Consider the following 22,129-nt stretch of genomic DNA (forward strand, 5'->3'; position numbering starts at 1 on the left):
TTTGCAGCTTGAGATTTTTCTGGCAAGATTAGCAGGACGTCTTCTACTTTGCTAAAGCCACCGACAACGGGAAGCGTAAAGAGAATCGCAGTCTCGTCAGCTTAACAAGTACCTAAGTACAGTGCAATGTCTACGGTACTGTGCACTCTACAGTCCTGTAGCGTACTGTACGGTACAATACGACTCAGTCTGGATGGCACTACACAGACCAGTCAAAAGTCGCCCTGATTCAGACATGACGCAAGTACTGTAAAAAGAGTCATACTGTACTCAGTACAGTATACGCATGGTCATGTGATAGTCATTCAAGGCGTGAGCAAGTTTCAGTACAGACAGTACAGTGTACCATACTGTCATCATCTGATGGTACTATTAGCAGAGATTGCCATCCGCTGTAGTCACTTCTCACTGCAGAAAACTTGTCTTGATGCTGTACAGTGTACACTGTACAGTACAGTAGTCCCAAATGGTACTGTACTGGATTGATTGTACTGTAGTCACTCCTCACTGCAGGGAACTTGTCTTGATGCTGTACAGTGTACAGTACAGTAGTCCAAAGATGGTACTGTACATTCTAGTACAGACTGTACTGTACACTGTACAGTACTGTACAGTGTACAGTATACAGTACCAATACTGTCATCATCCATTCATACTATTGGCAGAGATTGCCATTCGCTGCAGTCACTCCTCACTGCAGAGAATTTGTCTTGATGCTGTACAGTACTGTACAGTAGTCTAAAGATGGTACTGTACTGGATTGTACTGTACACTGTGCTATACTGTACTACAGTATACTGTACAGTACTGTACAGTACAGTAGTCTAAAGATGGTACTGTACTGGATTGTACTGTACACTGTGCTATACTGTACTACAGTATACTGTACAGTACTGTACATTCTAGTACAGACTGTACAGTGTACAGTACAGTACCATACTGTCTCAGTGAGTCCTCACTGCTGAGAACTTGATGCTATACAGTGTACAGTACAGTACAGTACAGTATAATAAATAAATAAAATCAGGCGGAACGCTAGGGAACACTACTGTACAGGGTACACTGTACAGTATACCGACTGTACTGTATAGCTGACTCACTACTCTCACTGCTGAGAACTTGCCTTGATGCTGTACAGTGTAATGTGTACAGTACAGTAGTCCCCAAATTGTACTGTACTGTACATTCTCGTACAGACTGACTACAGTATATTACTGTACAATGTACAGTACTATATACTGTGTACAGTGTACTGTAGACTAGACTATAAATCACGAAAAATCATGGTGAAATCAGGCGGAACGTACGGTACGCAACACGATACCGTGACTGAGATTGAAGAAGGACCATACGGTACCAAACGTACCGTGCCACTATGGCCTCTTCCAATGTTGCATATCAAAATGGTTTGTGGGCGTGTGGACGCTTTTGCTTCAGCAGTACACTACTGTGACTGCAATTTGTAGCCGGCTGGCCGGAGCCCACTGCCCGGTACCGGGGGTATCATGGCCGCTGCGCAGTGTGTACCATAGGATTGCATGGAGCACTGATGTGTACTGTACTCTACTCTACTCTACTCAAGCCTAACATTAGCAGTCTACTGACTGTATTCAAGGACACTTGCATATCGATTCAAACCGTGGTGTGGCCTGTCAATTCATTTCATTTCTGCTAGGTCAACTGGCGAACTTCGACTTGGATTTGAAAGGGTATATGGCTCCACTTTCAACAACACAGGATACATCTATCGTTGCCGAGTTATCGATACCTACCATACACAGTTGATTGCAATTGCTGCTTATGTTGTATAATCTATGTCGAGCAGGTAGCCTTAGTTGCAAGCATTTAAGCTATTGTACTAAACCTGTCGTTGCAACGATGAGCAGAATATTTGCCATTTCTGATCTCCATGTCGATTACGGCCAAAATTGGGCTGTTGTCAATGACTGGTCAGATACGGACTACAACAACGATGTGTTAATACTTGCTGGAGATGTCACTGATTCTTTGGAACTATTAAAATCCACTCTCATCCTTCTTCGTCAAAAGTTTGCCCAAGTTTGCTTTGTTCCCGGTAATGTACACTTACTAGGATAGCTCACGTTGCCCAATTCGCTGCTTGCCAGTGCTATGATGCAACCATCCACATATTAACAAACCATGGACTCTTCATGTTATCAATCCAAACATCATCTTATAAATTAAATGCACTGTAGTTACAAGTCATAACATTAAAATTACTCTCATACTGAAAGAACGAGGATAGACGAGTCAATCAAGTAGACCTGATCCTACTGCTGAATCTACTCTTCCTTACTTAGTGGTGTACACATAAGTGAATGCTTTGAAATGCAACCTTATCTCACACTACTCTAATTTAGCCATAGCTACTGCAGTTCCACAGTGATATACGTCTCTCCATGTAGGCAACAAAATGGATTTAAAATGTTGGATCGTTATCATGAATGAACTCTACCTAACAAATCACTTTCATCCAATTGCTCAACTCTTCTAGGCAATCATGACGTGTGGGTCAGAAAGCACCGAGATGGCGATACCAACTCTATAGCAAAGTTCGGGCAGATCTTGAATTTATGTCAAAGAATTGGCATTAAGACAAAGCCAACTTGTGTCTCGTGTATTGACAACTCCAAAGTCTGGCTAGTGCCGATCTACTCTTGGTATACTCAACCAGAAGAAGATGAAATAGATTCTTTATATTTTCCCTCCTCAATTGAAAGTCGACGAATGTCACGAGAAATTTGGTCGGATAATTATAACTGCAAATGGCCTGATGGTATGCTAACTACCATTTCCGAGCACTTTGCGGACTTAAATGATGACTTCATCACCGATGATTACGACGCACCTGTAATCACTTTCAGTCATTTTTTGCCAAGGCAAGAGTTGATCGCGTCGTCTCACGATGACGATGTTGCCGTTAGTACTGAGAGAGAATTTCTTGGACTTCCTAAGCTAGATTACGCAAAGAGGCAAGGTGCTCTAGCAGGTTTTAATTTCAGCATTTATGCTGGCAGTAAATATATTGATAAGCAATTGCGTCAATGCAAATCTGTACTACATGTTTTCGGCCACCAGCACCGAAATCGCGATCGAGTCATAGACAATGTACGATATGTATCTCATTGCCTTGGTTATCATAAAGAAAGGCAGGATGGATTACTTTGGGGATTGCGGCAATGGCAGAATGGTCCAAAAATGATCTGGCCAGTTCCTACTAAAGATGAAGCGAAGTAAATTTTGTAAATGGCAATTAGTGTATTAATCTGTGCGTGGAAATGGTGATTATTGCATAGATTCTTGTAACGCCCGTCCAATGCAGGTTTACTTTTGGAGATGTTATCAATCGATAAGATACACTGTTACGTGCAGTATATTTTCGTAATATTAATCGCTTTCGATATACCAGAAAGAAAACTCTTAAAAGAGTCTCTACTAGTCTACTGTTGGTCTACAAAGTATTTTAATATAATTTACGAGGAAGCGAAAGACTACAGATGCACAGTTAGGAAATGCGCTTCCACGATGTAGCCAAAAATTCATGCGTACACCTAGTGATGGCAAAAATGCTAATGAATATCAATCTGTTGGTCGTTCAATCATGTGACGTCGAAACTTTACTTGTGGAAGCCTATCTTTGCATCGTTCTATTCTATGCTGGGGAATGTTGCAATAGATATCGAATAGCTTATTTTGTATCTGTGCTGACCTTCGATCTAAGCCTTTATAATCGATTTCCAATGATTAAAATTCTAAATTCTATCCTTGTTTCATAAGTTTTCCAGCTAATCAAAGTCACCGCTAGCGAAAATGTAGATGTGCCGTACATCATCAATTCCGAGAGTACAACGCTAAAAACTATTAGCAGACTAACAGTATCCGTTTTTTACTTATTTATCTATAGCAATTCTCGCGAATTACACTTTTGACTACATAAACTTTACATAACGTAAAAATTGATTCCATACAGAATTACTAAATAATGCCTATAGATAAAACCTTCTTTCTTTGGTACGTTACCACTCATAATATAACTGATTATTAATGATTATAATCGAGCAGCTTTATGATTTCTCATTGAACTAACATTGCATCAGATTTTGGCCGAAATAGGCATTACTACTATTCGATTTGAAATTTAATTGCTATAATAACTAATTTGATGGCGAGGATGTCAGCCTCAGTCATCTCCAATGCAAGTCTTTCGGTCCTCACCGCTGTGAATGACCGAATGGGATTGAATATTGAACACTACTCGTGTTCGTGTATCTGTAAAATTACGTAAACTGCGAAAGAAAAGTACGTATATAAACAGATAGGTTCCATATCAATTTGTATCATCCAAGCGGCTGATTTATTATTGTGTTCAAGTTGATCCTGTAGCAGATAGACACTGCTGATTATTACAATCTTGTAGTACATATTTTGCTGTGTTTATCCAATTAGCCTCTAAATTACAGCGATGAACGCTAGAAATGGAGTAGTTTTACGTGCATGAGAGTGTACAGCTTGTTGGTCTCGCAAGTCCTTTGTGAGATACATCGTTCATGTGTAAAAAAAAAAGCAATGAATGAAACGATATGGTAAGATTGTAAATATTTTCAGTTTTATAACGTCTTCGAAACTACTGATCGGTATCCTAAACTGTTTATCCATTCGATACCCTTGTTGACTTCGATATACTGTAACATATTCTGTGTAATAATTCCATCATTCCCTTGAATTCTCTTGCATTGGAGATTGAATCATTCATTTTACAGCGACTTTAGTGCAATCCAAAAAGCTCTACTGGGGGTGATTTTTGTTGTTACTATTAAAAATACTGTAGTAAACTACTTCCATCAAGCAGTCCAACCCCTATATGATGAGAGAATGAAATTCCTAAGTTGATGATTTGTAGATTTGCTGTCAACAAAAAAACATAAACAGTTTTGAAAGTTCAATGTTTTACAGCTCGTATTATTAAATCAATACCTGCAAAGAGGAGAATGATCATAAGGTTTTACTTAGCAAGACTGAGATAAAGTAAATACATGGCATAGTAAACACGTGCATTGCACAGGAGTGGACAGGTGACAAACATCAAATACTAAATTAAATGGGCCATGAGTCATCAGCTTCGGTCGGCTGTGCTATTATGTTAATAGTGCTGGACTGTTCCTGGAAACATGCAGTAAAATAACAGAATTAATGATAGAATTGGCCAAATACATAATAAGCACATGCTATCCATTGGCGATAAAGTGTACGTTTTTATGCGGTAATCGTTTCTATTGATGGTGCAACGCGTTCTATTCCAAGCTTTTACAAATGTTACCCTTGAAAGTGAAACTATTAGACCCAGAATGGGCTTTGAAGTACTTATGCCATCGGACACGGTAGATTGCCATGGATAACGCTCACGCATACTGTCTGTCGACTACAATGCGGATTTATGAGTCATCATAACACTGTTGTATAGACTTAATTTATTGCTTAGTACCGTCATTTGGTATCATGATATGACTCTCATACTGTACAAATAGAAAATGGCGTTATTTTTAGCGACAGTATGTATATTAATATTATCCCATATTATTATTCAACGTGATGATATACTTTAGTTCCGTATTTGCTTCGGAGCGATGATCAGCATGCCAGCGCACGGTTTGCGGGCAACACCCGGTCTGATCAGGTCGTTGAAGTTGGTCAATCATTGTAAAATGGAAATGTAAACATTGAAAACGTTGATGCCGCCTATCCCTTTAAACAGTTCCACACTAGTCCACACTGCACAAACAAGACTCCATCGACCTGTCTATAGAAACAGTAAAGTATCCTGTATGATTACACAATTTATTTGTCCATGATTATATAAATGCATATAGTATGTGAAAGATACAAAAATAGAATATTTCAACCTAATCGATTTCATTGGTTTTTCTATCTTCTCCGTACTAACTGTAAATCAAGAATGGTTGAAGCCATAGAAATACTGATTTGGAAATTACTAACAGTAAATATAGTTCCTGTAAACAAGTCCTTATGTGAGAATGTAACGTTTACTATATGATGTACAGTACAGTCCTACACTACTCGATATGCATAAATAAAAAAATAAATGATTTGTCTCTACGAGATGTTTCACATTTAGTGATCAGATCTAAAATTTACAAAACACAGGCTGTACCATGGGCTACTCGCTGCTTTCAGTAATCCATGACTGTATAGAATCATTATGCACAGTAGAGTAAAATTGATGACACTTACATTTACACCACGGTAATTGTTTATGTGTTGATTATCCACTGTACATTAAAGTTTTCTGGCTCTACGCGTAATCGGATGGAGGGGGAGGGGGAAATCACTATCTACAACGTATACAAGTGACGATTTTTAGTTTCTGGTATACCGACTAAATCAGAGAGTGAGTTCCATGCTACAACCGTGCGTAGCTAGCAATTATACCTCAAAAAACGATCCTATTGCCGCATACATGCTAGCTTTACATAACAACTATTTCTACAAAATTTACTTGTACATTTTCTTTTTGAAATCAATTTCAATTTTATTTTATTTGGTACAAGCAAATGGCGTATTATCCTATTTTAATATTGGTATTATCATTGGGCAAATGACTTCATCGATTAATTAATTAAGAAGGTACACTATACTTTGGAATTTCGGAGCTTAGCATAAATAATACTAATCATTATCATTTGCAGATAGTAATTTAATAAAGAAGTACAGTGATTTACGTTGATCATCGTTGATAGGCGTGTATAAGACTGTATCAAGAGTTGATCGTTTCATTGTACTGAGATTGATTAGCAATGACACTAAACAGTAATTGATATCAGTTTCAAGGTTTGCGGGCAATATTTCAGAGTAGATCCTACGCGAGAATGAATCGATTATCAGGGATGATAGCAGACTAGAATTCTTTACTCATACGATGTTAAGACGTTAAGCTGAATGTCTTTGAACTAAAACGTGAGCTGATTGCAGGAACAGTTTTCTTCCTGGTTATCGGTGTATTTAGAGTAGGTGGTAGTGATCCTTATGATAATCATTCTATACAGTACAGTGTCTATTTATTATTATGATGATGATCTTGCTGTACTGTAGTAGGCACGTTGCTACTGTTGGTCCATTACTCATCACCGTATTTGGATAATGGCTGCATGTAACCTTAAGATACGAATAAAACCTGGCTCTTGACCGATTTTGTGAAATCCGTAGTATAGTCAACAGACGTTTCGAAGACACCCGAGTCCCTATCATCAGAGTCTGCCTCTTTTCTATTGGCTCTATTTATTATTTTATCAATCAACAATTAGTACTGTACGGTGTTGTACTCCTTTGACAATATCATCTATCGTCTTGGATCATTTCATATAACAATCCTAGCCAGCGATCAAACACAGAAAAAAAAATACGTAAGCATCATCATCGGGAAGGCATCCATTCTGCCAACAGTTTCTCCTAGAGTACAGTAAAGTAGCAGAGTGGTAAGGCAATATTGAAGTTGCGCCATTTCGGAACGTCATGGATGTTGTCCATCTTGTGGGTGTGACACACTCTGCACACTTCAAACTAGTAAAAGCAAATGATGCTGAGTGAGTGTGAGTCGCAGCACGAGAATACAGTACACTGTACTGTACGATACAGTACTGTACTGTAGGTATTTCATCATGCCATTGGATGCTTTTCAAAGTCACGGTCGAACGACGACAGACTGCCTGGTCAGTACATCCCATTGAATCATCTCACTGACGTGTCGCCTTAACCGCGACCCGGACGTCTTGTTAATGAGCACATGAATCAATCGTAAACAACAACAAGCTTGCTCATGCCCAAAAAAAAAGACCGAGTGTGGGTGTAGACTGGACAGAACTGTATACTGCCCACTGAACGTCTATTTTGCAGTCCATTCAGCGCCATACAACAAATACAACAGTGTCCTGGACGTCGACTTGGTGTCTGTACGTCATTTGACCACGTGTACCTTTTCCCGGTTGTGTGACATCAACAAGGTGTGAAGTGATTGGTGGAAAGAACAGAGGTATCTTGATAAGTACCAATCGCATAATAGAGCTTGCTCATCACGTGGACCGTATTCAAAATACATGGAAAACAACATGCCTTATCATGTTTTGGTTGAACATTGGGTAATAATAGAAAAATTTTCTGCAGGGTATTACATTAGACATCGTATACATTAGTGCGCTGTATTGTATTGTGTCATTTCAGTCAAGTTCAATGACAAGAGAGGATCAGTGGAAGTGGAATAATAATTTATTATTTTTTTTAGTTGAAATCGATTGCATCCTTTTGACTCTATTTTTACTCCATCAACCTTATCGTTGAGCCAATGACTGGCTTGGAATCTTTGCTCAAAGCTGCTAAATACCTTGAGCAGCAAGGATATCACCCTATTCCCGGTAAGTAAACTACAATCTATCCATCATATAAACTTCAATTGATAAAAAATCTGTACCGTTTTGTTCGTAGAAAGAATTTGTACATTAATTGTTGGGCTTGATTGTATTAACCTCTGCTATGGACTACATAGACTTGTCGACAAATTGCCTTCTCCTAGTCTTGAACGACGACAAAATCAATTGTAGACAATCATCGTTGTAGGCCAATGTCGTACTAGCTTTGCTTATTTTGAAATAACCAAGTCAATAGGAGCCAATACTGCTGTACTACAACAGGAGATACGAATTGGCACTTGATATCGCATCATCAAGTTAACTTGCGCTAGATAACATTTTGTTGAAAAGTTTCTTGTATACTAATGTTAGGATGACCATTACAATAGTAGCCCTCATTTTTTATTTTACGTTATTATCCACTCGATAGACGATAGTGTGTCCACTCGGTACATTGCATGGGGAATGTATTGTGTCATCGGTAAATACATTGATAGATGGAGTAGTCCATGATTGTATGCTCTGGCACATCTGTGGGTTGGCAACAACACAGCCGCCAAGATCAGTGTTTGCGCTACGATTGTGGAATGACAGTCCAGATGTACCTTAGAAGAGATTGTCGATGTCAATCAACGCTTCCATCCGACTACATCTAGTGCACCAAACTTTATATAAGCATACTGTGCTAAAGTCATGTGAGACAGTGAATGTACACTTTCATCGTACTGGATGTACTGTAGTGTATTCAATAACGTAAAAAACATTTTTTTTAGGCGGTCGTTATGTTTTCGTTGAATTAGACGTTCGTTATTATAATTTGGGGAGAAGGGGAAACACCAAATTTAATATAGGTAACCAACTTGATGGAAGCAGTCTCTAAATACCCATCGTGTAGACCTGATAGAAATAGTACTAGATAGATGGATGTACGTATCGATCGGTTATGTCGATATCAGTTGGGAAAAATAAATAACATCAATCAAGGCGTACACAATACTTTCTTCAAAATTATTGTATAGCGGTTTTTTGTGCGAACCACTGCAGCAACATCACTGTAACTCGAGCGATCATCATTGGCAAATAGATCCACTGTATACGTGTATAAAGAAAGAAATACTGGTATAGCAATAGCCGATGGATAGGACCAAATAGTCTAGTCTGTTTTCAATTGAGAATACTGTACCATGGAATATTCAAAGTGCAACCTGCCTATCTAGTGCTGTACTGTAATAGACCTGATCGGGTACAGTATGTTATTATTGTTCGATCCTGCAATTATTCAGAGGAGGAGGGTCGAACAGTACGATCACATGAACTAATTCTGCTGAATGAAGCACAACGTTTTAATCATTCAATGAAGACCAAATGTTCTTCGATGCTTTTAAGCTTGCAATACTTTTCTTATTCGTAAAAGCCCTATTCAAGTCAACGCCAATTGCGAAATGACCAAGTTCGATGTAGATCTTAGAGTATAGTTTACTAAATTGGGCCAAGCGCGAGAATTTATACTAGGGCATAAATTTCCCCTTGCGCTGAATGATAATAAACAAAATATTTTTGTTATTTCATTGCTTCAATGAAATTTTATGAATTTTATAGTTGGCTTTCTATTCTTTCTCGCACGTGTTATATGTTGTGATCGATGATGTGGCACTGTAAATAGTTGAAATGGTATATTGTAGGAGACACAAAGATGCCATCGTATAAAGTCATGATGATAACGTTTATATTTCATGGGTTTGATTAATGAAATATTATTTTTGCCTTGTATCCTTTGTGGTATATTTTTAGACACACGTGAACAACGGCGTGAAAAACACGAAAATTCCAGGATAACGAAAAGGTCAGAAACTATTCTAGTTTACTACTGTAGTAGATGGTTTAATGAACCGACCATTGCATCCTATTGGGAAACGTGCCTACGACTGCATAGACTCAACGTATCTCTTTGTATAGCTGAAGGGTAGCACTGTGTTAGAAAGCATCATCTGAGTACTATGATTTAATAGACTCAGCATCGTTGAGAGAAGAAAACCTTCTTTTGTAAGCATGGTGAAAACAATTCACACTCGTCTATGCCTGACTGCTGACTCCATAGAGATAGATTGTAGTTGCATCCTTGTACCAAGTAGCAGCACTTTATCAGTCTGTGTGCTGATTCAATTTTGTTTACTGAGAGGGTTTTTTTTTCAATCATTTACTTATGGACTGTATAATGACAATACAAACTCGTCAGCACCTACTATCCTATACGTATGTTGGTATGATCATTGATATAAGTCAGGACGTGATAAGTCCATTTCCATCCACAGCAAGCATTCAGACTTATCATTTAATAAACATAATTTTACCCTCTTGTCCTAAAACACGAGTACGAATAGAATGATGACAAGTTTCCAATACTTTCATTGAAATGGCAAATTCCATCTTTCCATTACTACAGTATGTTCCAATTTGGATACAAAGTCGTCATTCATGTTATCGGAGACCAACAACGACGACTTGTATCACAGTCAAGTACAATATTATTTTATACTGCTAATCACTCATCGTCATCTCCCCCCCCTAGTATCACAGAATTAGTTATTGTCCATGGTTGCTTTGTCAAGCAAATAAAGTTACTCTATTAATGAATAGTCAATACGGTATTATGATGACCTTTGTTCATCAATCCATGTAGTAATATATTTCCAAGTTGATTCTTTGTCTTGGCAATATTTTACTGCCTTGATGTACAATTTAATTACGTCAGTATTGCCAATGATCATGTGCTCGTGTCAAAAGGGGAATATAGCGTGACTGATATTGGAGACTGCTTGCTCCACGTTATTGTCAGTAGGAACGCTCCATTTCATGCATAGATTGTCTTGTGATCGATTGTCCCTCCAAAGTCAACAGCCAAATTTGTTTATGTAGTCTCCACTGGTGCGGATACTTGGCATACGTTTACTTGAACGACGGTGCTAAAACTTCACGCTGAGTTGCCTACTGCCATCACCTAAAATGACTCCGAAAGTGTTGGCGTTAAAGACTCTATAGACAATATCCTCGTGTTGTCCACTTTTCACAGGTCTGTTGGCTTATTTCGAGCAGCTCGACTGAATTTCAATGCAAATACATGACGTCAAAAGCTGCACTAGAAAGGGGGAGCAAAAAAAAAAAGTGTTTATTGATAGTGAGCTAACTGTGTCATACGATCGAACTTCCTTCAGTGGACGGTAGCGATTGAATTTGCGACCAAGAATGGATGATAAAACGTTTCAGTATCACCATCATCTACGTTGTTGAACCCAATGCGAAATCAATTCCTTTTGATAGAACTCTATTCATCACCCTCGTCAGTAAAGTAGGACAGGATATCATCAAAAGAGTCGGCAGGATGATTCACGTTGTTGGACTGTAGGCAAAATCAATTCCTTTTGATGGAACTCTGTTCATCACCCTAGTCAGTAAAGTAGGACAGGATATCATCGTATTCGCCTCTGTACAACATCATCAAAAGAGTCGGCTGCAGGGAGGATAATCATTCTCAAATACTCAACAAGAGTTGTATTATGCGTGAAAGAGGGAAAAAATACTACGTCAAAACATGCATTCATGCGTTTAGGGAATGGATGATACAGGCCTTTCCTATCACAAAGTCAATCATGTCTCTGAAAGCATGCTGTATGGCAAAGGATAACCCTACTGTATGGACTAGCAGTCGATTATCAAGAAATTGATTGATTGATCCATGAGGAAAACACGCTGGGTCAGAGTGGACTATTCCAATCGGATAGCCGATCGTTAGAAGGATGTTACACTACAATCATTCATAGGGTATTTTGAATAGAAAATAAAATTGAAAAAAAATACTATGCTAATAAAACGTGGATGATTACGGCATTATCTAGCTATGTTATATTACTAATATTGCATCAAGAAAAGCCATTGCCTCGAGGTGACTGGGCGTGTGACTAGTGGATGACAGCGGGATCACAATGGATTGATTATACTAATTGATGGCAAGACGAGTCGACGATAATGACTTGATGTAGTGCAAATGAATTTTTTTTTCCATTCCTCAATCATACTATGCAATAGTACAAAGCGAAATAGAATCATTTTGGAAATCACTACAGCCATTCCATTTCCATTGGAACTGGTGTTATTTATTTAACACCAACTCGTTCAACATCGCTCATCTTGCTTAGTTTACACTCTGTACGTTTTATATTAATGTGCGTATTGTTCATTAATCCTAGGTGTTGGGGTTCGAGTTAATAGTAAGCGTTTTGATTAATCGAATGGATAGAGTGTGATAGCGAGAAAGCCAACACTGTTGTTGAAATACTCTATCATCCATAGGATTACTATATCATTCAAGCTCATCACCAGCTCGACTAACGTAAAATACAAGTTGTTCATCAACGTTTTTCCCAAATGATGAATGCATACTAAAACAATGCATCAGACAATAAACCTCTGTTGTACAGTTGATGCATATTACAATTAATTATCTTAATTACTGCCCTATACAGTGTAAAACATCTGAATAGACACTGTGCCCAATGTAGCCTAGTGTCAAGACGTCAATAGTAATATTCAATTGGATAGTATGTTTCAGTAAACATCCAGACAATCTTGCATCGTTAACTAACAGTAAAATGACAAATAAAAGAAATTTTTATCCAAAAAGAATTCAAGTTGTTATAATTGTTATGATAATAGCTATAGTCGATCAATAAACAAATGTCGTTGCACAATTTTCAATGTATAATGTTGTAATAACTTGTTTTGGTTGATTATTTAATGTGCAGTTGATTGTAACTCGGACTGACGAGAGTCACTTTCTTTCCTCATAATTCCTACCATGTAGATTGCCTAGTCTATCGTATGACGTAAAATTTTAAAAATTACTTACAATGCTTTACCCCTGATTGATCTAATCAGAATTAGAATAATCGATTTATATATTTTTTTCTCCCGCTACCTTACAAAGAGTTATGACGTGACTGAAGATCATTTATTTCCAGAAATAACTGTATGATCGTTAGCATCCGACACGTAAAATGCAATTACAATCGATACGATGGAGAAGCCCTCCCAAAATACACAGTTTGCAGTATAATCCTGTACAGCATGGAGAGTCAAAATGGATAAGTTGTTGATAGGTGAAATGACGATTTGTACTGAAATCTGCAGAGCTTTTAGACTAGTACTCTGCTTGAATGGGTCTGTCTTATTCCAGGCACAAAAGCGCTGTATTAATATTGCATTGAGTAGAAGCATTAGTGAATAATAAAGCTTTTACGTCAGCAATAATTTACTCCACCTTGATTGCCATCACTATTTTCAAGTCTCAAACAAACTCTATTTTGCTATTTTATATGAATTTTTTCCATTATCATCAGCAGTATTTGAACAATTTCAACCGTCTTAATGCTATGAAAATCATCGACTGCATCGCATAGTTAATTAATTAATTAATCATAATAATTGAACTAACTTCGATATCACCAGAAATGGTGTGAACTGGCTGTATACAACATGTGTACCCTTATAATTTCTATTAAATTACAATTATATAGTGTAGTATCATTTTGTGTGTGGGAACGATTGTGGCCATCACTAAAACATGCTATTCAATGAGTTCCCAACTTGAAAAAAAGTAAGTTATACCATCAAAAACAACTCTTCTTTCTTCAACATTCATATCCTTGCAAAATTCAACGTAGCACTACAGTACAGTACTAATGTACTATAATGTATTGATAAAAATGCTACATTTACAATAGGTCAGTTATCGTAATAATATCAGTTGAGACCATTAGAAGTTAAAAATACGATCCATTGGGGATATTTTGCATAGAATCAAGCATTTTACATTTATGATGGTGCCGTAAAAATTCAAGTCATGCCTATGGATGTGTTGAACATCGCCTACATAGCATGAAGCATTTTCAATATTTTGACGTCTTGTTAACGGCTTGAAATAAAATATACGAAATAATTCAGTAATTATGATAGTAATGCTAAACAACGAACAAATATGCCACATTGTCCATTTCTATACAGACTACACTGCGTCTGTCATTGATTCTTTAATTAATACAAAATAGTTTATTATCTGAGAAAATTTTACTTTTGAAGGTAGCGAGTGAGTCAATATAGGATTTAGCACGATGCAAAGAATCATTCAAAATATCAATGCTCGTTCTCGAGACAACAGACAACAGAATATTCATTAATGAGGAATGGACATCAATGCCCTAGAATTTCTAATTTATGATGATATCATCTTGTACGTTCGGTACGACTGTCTATGTAGAGGCATGAGAGCAAATTGAACGCTAGATAGCATGTGAGATTGTCCCTACTTTTTATCCATTTGTTTCCTTTGTATCTTAACGACAATAATCATTCTAATTAATCATCATTTTAAATCGCCCCACTTTTGTCTGAGTTCGCGGATGATGATTGATGTACAGTAGTTATTCTATCGGTAAAGTTAAGAAAAAAAAATCAAGGCGACGATCATCAGTCAGCCACGTTGAATAAAATCAAGGTAAATAATAGTAGTCATCCGATACAAATATGAAAATGTCGATTCGTATGGTCGTATTAGAAAATGATAACTAGGAGGGTCTTGTGATACAGCAATAGTCCAAAAATGTCTGCCTTTCACAACAATAACATGGCGATGAATAAATGTTATGAAGAATAGGATACACAATTAATTATCATTTCCATGAACTTCCTTGACGTACTCTACAGTACAGAGTAGACTGTGAAATTGTTGACCTTCAATGTCGATACTACTAGCACATGTATTGCATACTATTGATTTTATGAATTTTTCTTCCAATACGTTGATTGGGTAAACTAGCGAACAATATGCTAGGATATGGCTATGGAAGGAATATAGAATGATCATTGTACAGTACAGTAGGTTTTATACCTTTGCCTTGATGTTAATGTCGAGCTTCCGTATACTACTACGTCAATCGCTACAAAAGCATCAAAGCATTGACAAGTGACAAAGATATAGAAGGCCGAGGCGAATAGTAGTTTGATGCTAATTATTTTTAATTCATCTACCTAAGTGCAATAATGATGATCATCATACTAACACTATGATGATGGTGATGATCCAATGGATAGGATCACTACCATACTTGTATGCCATAGAAACAAACTTTAAAAGATAGAATAGAATGCTATTGCTGGACACCATGGCCCAAATGGTACCATGCCAGACATGAATGCTGATGCATTAGGCATTATTTTATTTATTCCTATTGAAATTAAAATTGGCAATCATACGAATATTTTACTAGTCATCAATCAGATGTACAGTAATGACGTCGATCCATTGTCCATAGCCATTGAATAACTGGCGCCTGTAGTGATACTTTAGTAAGTATACAGTAAATTATACATCAGTCCACCATCGATCATGGCTTGACGTATGAATTAATTAATGTACAAAGGAATCATCGACTTTGCCTAATCATAGTAACGATTGAAATAAAACTACTAGACCCATTCATTACACTTGAAATTGATTTTTTTTGGTACACTATCATCAATTAAGTTGTTCTTTGTCTAACTCTTGTTGAAACATTTCTTTTCCATATCAATTAATCTTTCTACTTGATCATCAATTCCATAGATTAGGGTAATAAATGAAATTAAAAATTTCTTTCTACTACAAGCAGGACAATATTGAATGTAATTATTCTATCATTATTCTTCGTCCTGTATACTAAATGATGATTATTATTTGTCTTGTCGGCTACTCCTGACCTCTGAACGTGATTAATTAATTAATATGTAAATTAAAGTATTACTGCAGATGCGCTAAGTAACCACATGATCATCTTCCCTGGGGACTTACTCACTTCAATGGATCAATTGTTTGAAGGATAGAAAGTTAAACGTTCGTTCAAATGGCGCAATATACATGCTTAATAAAGTATCGCCAGTAATGTACAGTAGAATAAAAAAATCGCTACACAACGTACTATTTTCGTACATTATGCCATAGGTCTTAGGGCTGTCCAAACAGCTGACATAATGACGCTGAATATACAGTTAGCAAAGTAAGTAGCTGAAAGCGATCATCAATAAGTGTGGTCTCTTCATCTACAATCAATGAAGAGTATTCCATTAGCCTAAACTATAATAGTTCGTTGTCATAGGGTAAAGAGAAAAAACTTCTCCAAGACTTTGATGATTGCGTTGTATCGCATAGACCATTCTCGTATATTAACCCTTAATATTCATTGATTGTAATGCTATCACTGTCATTAATGCCATCATGTCAAGACCTAGATGATTGCCTTGTATCGCATGGACCATTCTCTTGTATTATTATTATTAATATTCATTGATTTTGTACTATCACTGTCATGATGTCATCATGTTTTAACGATGCCGTATCGTACTAGAATTCAAACTGAATAATAAATTACAGCTTTTCGACACACCTTTAGTACATTTTATTTGCATGATTGACGAGGCCATGACATTGCGTCCATTTACAAACTTATCATCGAAATCCATATTTTTATCGCTGTAATTGAGGTATTTCTGTGTAAGTAATACTCGATTATAACGGCAATGTGTGACAAATTGTAAAGTAAAAAGTACTGGTACAGCTTGACAGTACGCAAATATCACCAGCGAGAGTTCAATTAGTTAAAATAGTCGCAATATCCAAATCAACGTTCTATTTGAGAAATTTTTACATTTCATCGTAAAGGGAATACAACTATCGTCTATGCCCACGCTAATAAATCAACTGGCATTCACAATAAGATAGCATTCTACAATCTACATCATCATTGATCAGTACAGTATGCTTTCATCTTTAACGAAAAATTTCTCTTGTCAATGGGTAGAATAAAAATTGAATGCTTGACCTAGTACATCTTGAGTGTCCCAATTATAGCATACAATGAACTTCCTTGAAGGTATATTCGACAACTTAGACATTGTTTCGGTTTAGCAATTGACTTTATACATCTGCAGTCTCACATAATAATATAATATAATGATATACAATGTTCGTGTTATCTGTAAGTTCTACGTACGGCAAATAGAGAATTATGAAGCTAGTACCACTAATAATGACTCTATACAACTGTAAACTAGTATAGATATTACAGTGGCAATAGCTATATGCGAATAATTGATATAGAAGCTGAAAAGATTCTCCTTTTTCCGATATATAATAATTTAATTGGCAACGTTATTTCTTTACTTTTTCCTATTATAGTCGGTCTACCCATAATCAGTTGGAAAAAAAAAGGTTAGTTTAAGATGAATATCCAAGCCTATAAGATTGGCCTGGCCTACTCTTGTTAAACTATTCTACTTAGATTATACAGAAGAAGTTCAATTGATCAATGTGTATACTACGATATTCATTGCAGACTATCTACAGTACATTCTTAACAAATTTGTATATGATATCATTACTTTTACAGTACTACGCACTAATTCAGTCTTTGATCAAACAATAAGCGATTGATTTAATAACAGCATTTATTCTTGTTAAACACAGGAGAGCGCATTTGCGTACATGCATGGAATCACTTCGTTCATCAGTACCAGCATTGAATGGAAATAAAGCTACAACGCTGTCACTGCTGGAAGGTGCCAGAGATTACATCGAGGTATGGTTAATATGGAATACTTTATGTTTAATTTGACAGAGAAGATTGTCGTTATTATCATAGTTGCTTTTACCTTGTTATTATAGTATACTACTAGACGAAATGTCATGCAAAGTATCGATATAAAGTCTTTAATGATATCTTTTTTATGTCATTAAATAAAGGCATTAAAATCAACTGCTTCTAAAACCGTACAAACGCAAGAAAAATTAAGAAAACAAAGAGAACTTTTACGAAAACGTATTTCTGATTTGGAATTGCAAGTTAATGCTTTAGGCGGACAAGGTTATGTGCCTCAAAAATGGGCTTCCAAAGATAACGAAGAGGAAAATATTGAAGTCGATGTTGTTAGCAGTGAGGATGATTGTCTAAGCTCATTTAGTGGTGGCAGTGATGGCTGTGCAGCTGATAATCGAATATAAAGTTAAAAAACTGTGCAACTCCTGACCTGCTATATGCAGAAATTGCATAATATCATTTCCGATGTGATTGTCAATTAAATACACCAAAGCCGCTGTCACCAGATTTCATTTTGGTAACGAAAAAGACGTCCATACTAAAGCGTAAAAACAAGCTACATTGTTAGATTTAGTTTTAACCGTATCGTTTGCATCGATCGCACTATTACGTCATACTAATTGTGGTGCTTGCAATGTGCTCGTTATTGGACTATTGCAACTTGGACATATAGACTATCTGTATTATTTCGATAATAAGGATACGTAATTTTTGTGTTAGTTGTAATCGATTGATGACATTCCTCTATTGATATTGTTAACCCTATGCTACCTTGTCTAACTTGATGGCTCCTACACTAAACTTAAATTATCTATTAATAGCGTTTATCTTGTAAGGATTTCTCGCACACTTTCGTTGCGCAAACCTGAAATTTTTCATCAATTTTTAAATATCACAAATTGCTTTTAATAGCTGTTTGTTTAGTTATAAATAATGCTACAGTAGCATCAATCTTAAATAACATTATGAAAATTGAATATCTGTCAATATAGCAATAGCATTAACAATTTGATCGTGTGCTATTCTGATGTTAACTTAGCTTAGAGGGCGTGATTAATATCAAGTCTACTTTTCTAAGTTTGGTTAAATGGCAACATACTTGTTGCTAACTAACTTAGTAATTATCTCAAACTTTGTTTTATATTGTCCCTTGATCTTTTGATCATAGCGTTAGTAATCGAGTCATGTGATGGATTGTTGATTAAAAAATCGAAAAAGCATGTATAATTTAAATAAGAAAAACAATGTTGATAATTGTGCATCGCTTTTGATTTTCTACATCATGACTATATGCTAACCAAAACGATATCTTTGTACTTGTACTGGATACGGTACGTTATAGTGAAAAAAAAACAAAAAAAATGTGAATATAACGAATAAGTTTTTTTTCTCTAATAAGATACGTTACTTAAGAATATATAAATATATATATATATATATATATATATACATATACGACTATATATGTATACGTATACTATCGAAAATGTCACCATGCACACATACGTTGGATTATTATAGTATGAATGAAGCAGATTACCCCTTGGCTAGATGTTATTGAGTAAAAATAACGCTTGATGTAGAATATATTTGTGTATTTGTAAGTAAGTGTGTGTTTGTGAGCATAAACCCCCAAAAATGTAACTAAATATGCGTAACGAATTCTGTGAATGAATATAGTATTGTATTTGCAACCGAAAAATAAAAAATTTTTCCCAGATTTTATATTAGTTCTCCGTGAATCGAATACATGCATTCCATCTTTTTGATCTCTTACTAGGAAATGCCAGCAACCGCCGACTGTTTACAAAAGGTTCCACTTTTACTAGCAGGTAAAGGTCAATTTAAAAGGTCTCTTAATCTATTATCAAAATCAGTATCGGTGATTTTATTTATATTTTTTTTATCGCTTCTAATTCTGATTTGATAATAAGTAATATCAAAGATATCAAGATAAAAATAAGAATGGTTAATATAGTTAAAGTCCATGTACCATATTGATAAATTCATGTAGACTATAGCCAAGGACAATATTACTGGGGATAGACAGTTCCATCAACTTCAAACTTCTTTCGAGTGGTAGGCTAGTGAAATATTGGAACTTGTTCAAAATCTAGTGCAAATAGTTTTAAGTTAACTTCTAAAATTCGCACTGTAATTTAGATAGTTTAAGTATATTATGTTTTTTGGCCTACAAGTGTTCCTAATCTATAGAAAATTAAAGACTCTAGTAACTGAATAAAGGTCTGCATTGCCTTAAATTGTATGATGCAATGATTAGTTCTGCAATGCCACAAATCACCGCATTACTAGAAATCTACAGCGGCTTATCCAAATATATAGTACATTATAAAACATAGTACTGGCTCGGCATAATTACCATTTCCTTGTGACTAGGACTGTGGTATCAAATCATTATTATTAACCCCACGGGTTTAATTTTAATAAATAACTAAATAGGAAAAGTAGCACAAATAGTGATGAAGGTAAATTAATTAAATAACATTCGTCATATTCAAGGCTGGCTTTACTGCATGCACTCTTCCTCTAATGGTAGAAAAGTGGGGGCCATCTCTACATTGTATAAGTAATATTTCTGGACTCGACTTAGGTATTTCAGGCCCTACTTTTTTCGTCGATGCTTCTTTGGTTAAATTAATATAATTTTAGAGATGTTTGGTAAACTTATTCTGTATACATCATAAAACTTGCAGCTGTGTTTACCTCGTCATGGCTGAGATCAGAACTAGCCACTACGAAAATGTTTATCAGATTAAGTATTCAATGAGACTCTGCCTCTTTAGCCACGTTTTTAATACTGTATGTATCATTTCTAGATTTTTCTATAGCTTTAACGCAAATATTGATCACTTGTAAAGACTGACAGTACTATCGTAAGCATTTATTGTCTACGAGAGACTAGTAAGCTAGGTAGAACGGAGTATTAATATTGCCGTCGTAGTTTTTACTTGAGTTAACTAGACTCCCTATTGGAACCAATTTGATATCAACAACTATAAGTATTTGATTGCTTGGTAATATACTATGCTATGGCAAGATAAATTCTCAACACGAGTCAGTACTATTTTCAGAAACTACAGGAGATTGCAAGTATTAGCACAAAGATAACGATAGCTCAAGCCCACAACTGTAGCCAGATGATTCCGTTGTGCTATTGACTCGATTCGTAATGGGTATTTTGTATCTACAAATTGTACTTATCGACTAAAAATGGACTCGATATAAAGTCTTTTTACGGTTGGTCTGGCTGTAAATTGATAATCATTATTGTCTTTTCATACTCCAAATTATAAAATAAAAATTATTGATTTCGATATACCGAGTTTTAATATCGGATAACAACTCTACCTTGTCTAAATCAAATCAGGCATACCCAGCAAGTTAATAACTACTCATTTATTAAGGATAAATAATTCTATCTTAATATTATCAACATTGCCTTTCTAATATCACATTTTGCTATAATTTAATGTTACTATAAGACTATGGAAAGGTAATTTAATATTCAAATCGATTGCAGATTTAGCCAGAAAATACATTGTTGCGGCAAATTTTACCTATGGCAGTACGCAATATTCTATACACGTGGTATCGGCAGTCAGAAAGTAGAATAATAGAATAGATTGCCAGCGATGGATAATTTATAACTAATTTTCATAAAATAAGCAAATTAATAAGAGTCACTAATTACGTAATTAAATTGTTTATTTGCCTTGGTGGAGAAGAAGAAGGGTGTCAACTATTAAAAATAACAAATAACAAATATCGGACAATATGGTTGCCTTAAAATGATTGAATTCATGACCTTCACAACAACATTATTCAGGCAATTTGACCAACATACGTGGGTGCATAAAATAAAAATAATATCCTACGCTTGCATGATCATTTGTATTAGCTAGATACACGAAACTCTAATAGAACCATATTGTAATCACTAGTTCGTATACAAATTTCCCTTATCAATTTACCCCTGTAGATAATCATTTT

At 35.8% G+C, this 22,129-nt stretch overlaps 2 protein-coding genes across 2 annotated transcripts; both read left to right on the forward strand.

Annotated features, from left to right (window-relative positions):
- Nucleotides 1-1,878: 1,878 nt before the first annotated feature.
- On the forward strand, nucleotides 1,879-3,628 carry TRIADDRAFT_61424 (uncharacterized protein; the record flags this gene model as incomplete). The annotated part of the gene is made up of 3 exons (XM_002117359.1): nucleotides 1,879-2,074; nucleotides 2,516-3,254; nucleotides 3,502-3,628. 3 exons carry the CDS (start codon nucleotides 1,879-1,881, stop codon nucleotides 3,626-3,628), a joined length of 1,062 nt encoding a protein of 353 aa, XP_002117395.1.
- A 12,868-nt stretch (nucleotides 3,629-16,496) lies between these two features.
- On the forward strand, nucleotides 16,497-18,522 carry TRIADDRAFT_61425 (uncharacterized protein; the record flags this gene model as incomplete). The annotated part of the gene is made up of 4 exons (XM_002117360.1): nucleotides 16,497-16,522; nucleotides 17,701-17,733; nucleotides 17,989-18,100; nucleotides 18,265-18,522. 4 exons carry the CDS (start codon nucleotides 16,497-16,499, stop codon nucleotides 18,520-18,522), a joined length of 429 nt encoding a protein of 142 aa, XP_002117396.1.
- Nucleotides 18,523-22,129: the final 3,607 nt, after the last annotated feature.

Source organism: Trichoplax adhaerens, genomic scaffold, assembly GCF_000150275.1.
Source record: "Trichoplax adhaerens TRIADscaffold_24 genomic scaffold, whole genome shotgun sequence".
Taxonomy (NCBI): Eukaryota; Metazoa; Placozoa; class Uniplacotomia; order Trichoplacea; family Trichoplacidae; genus Trichoplax; species Trichoplax adhaerens.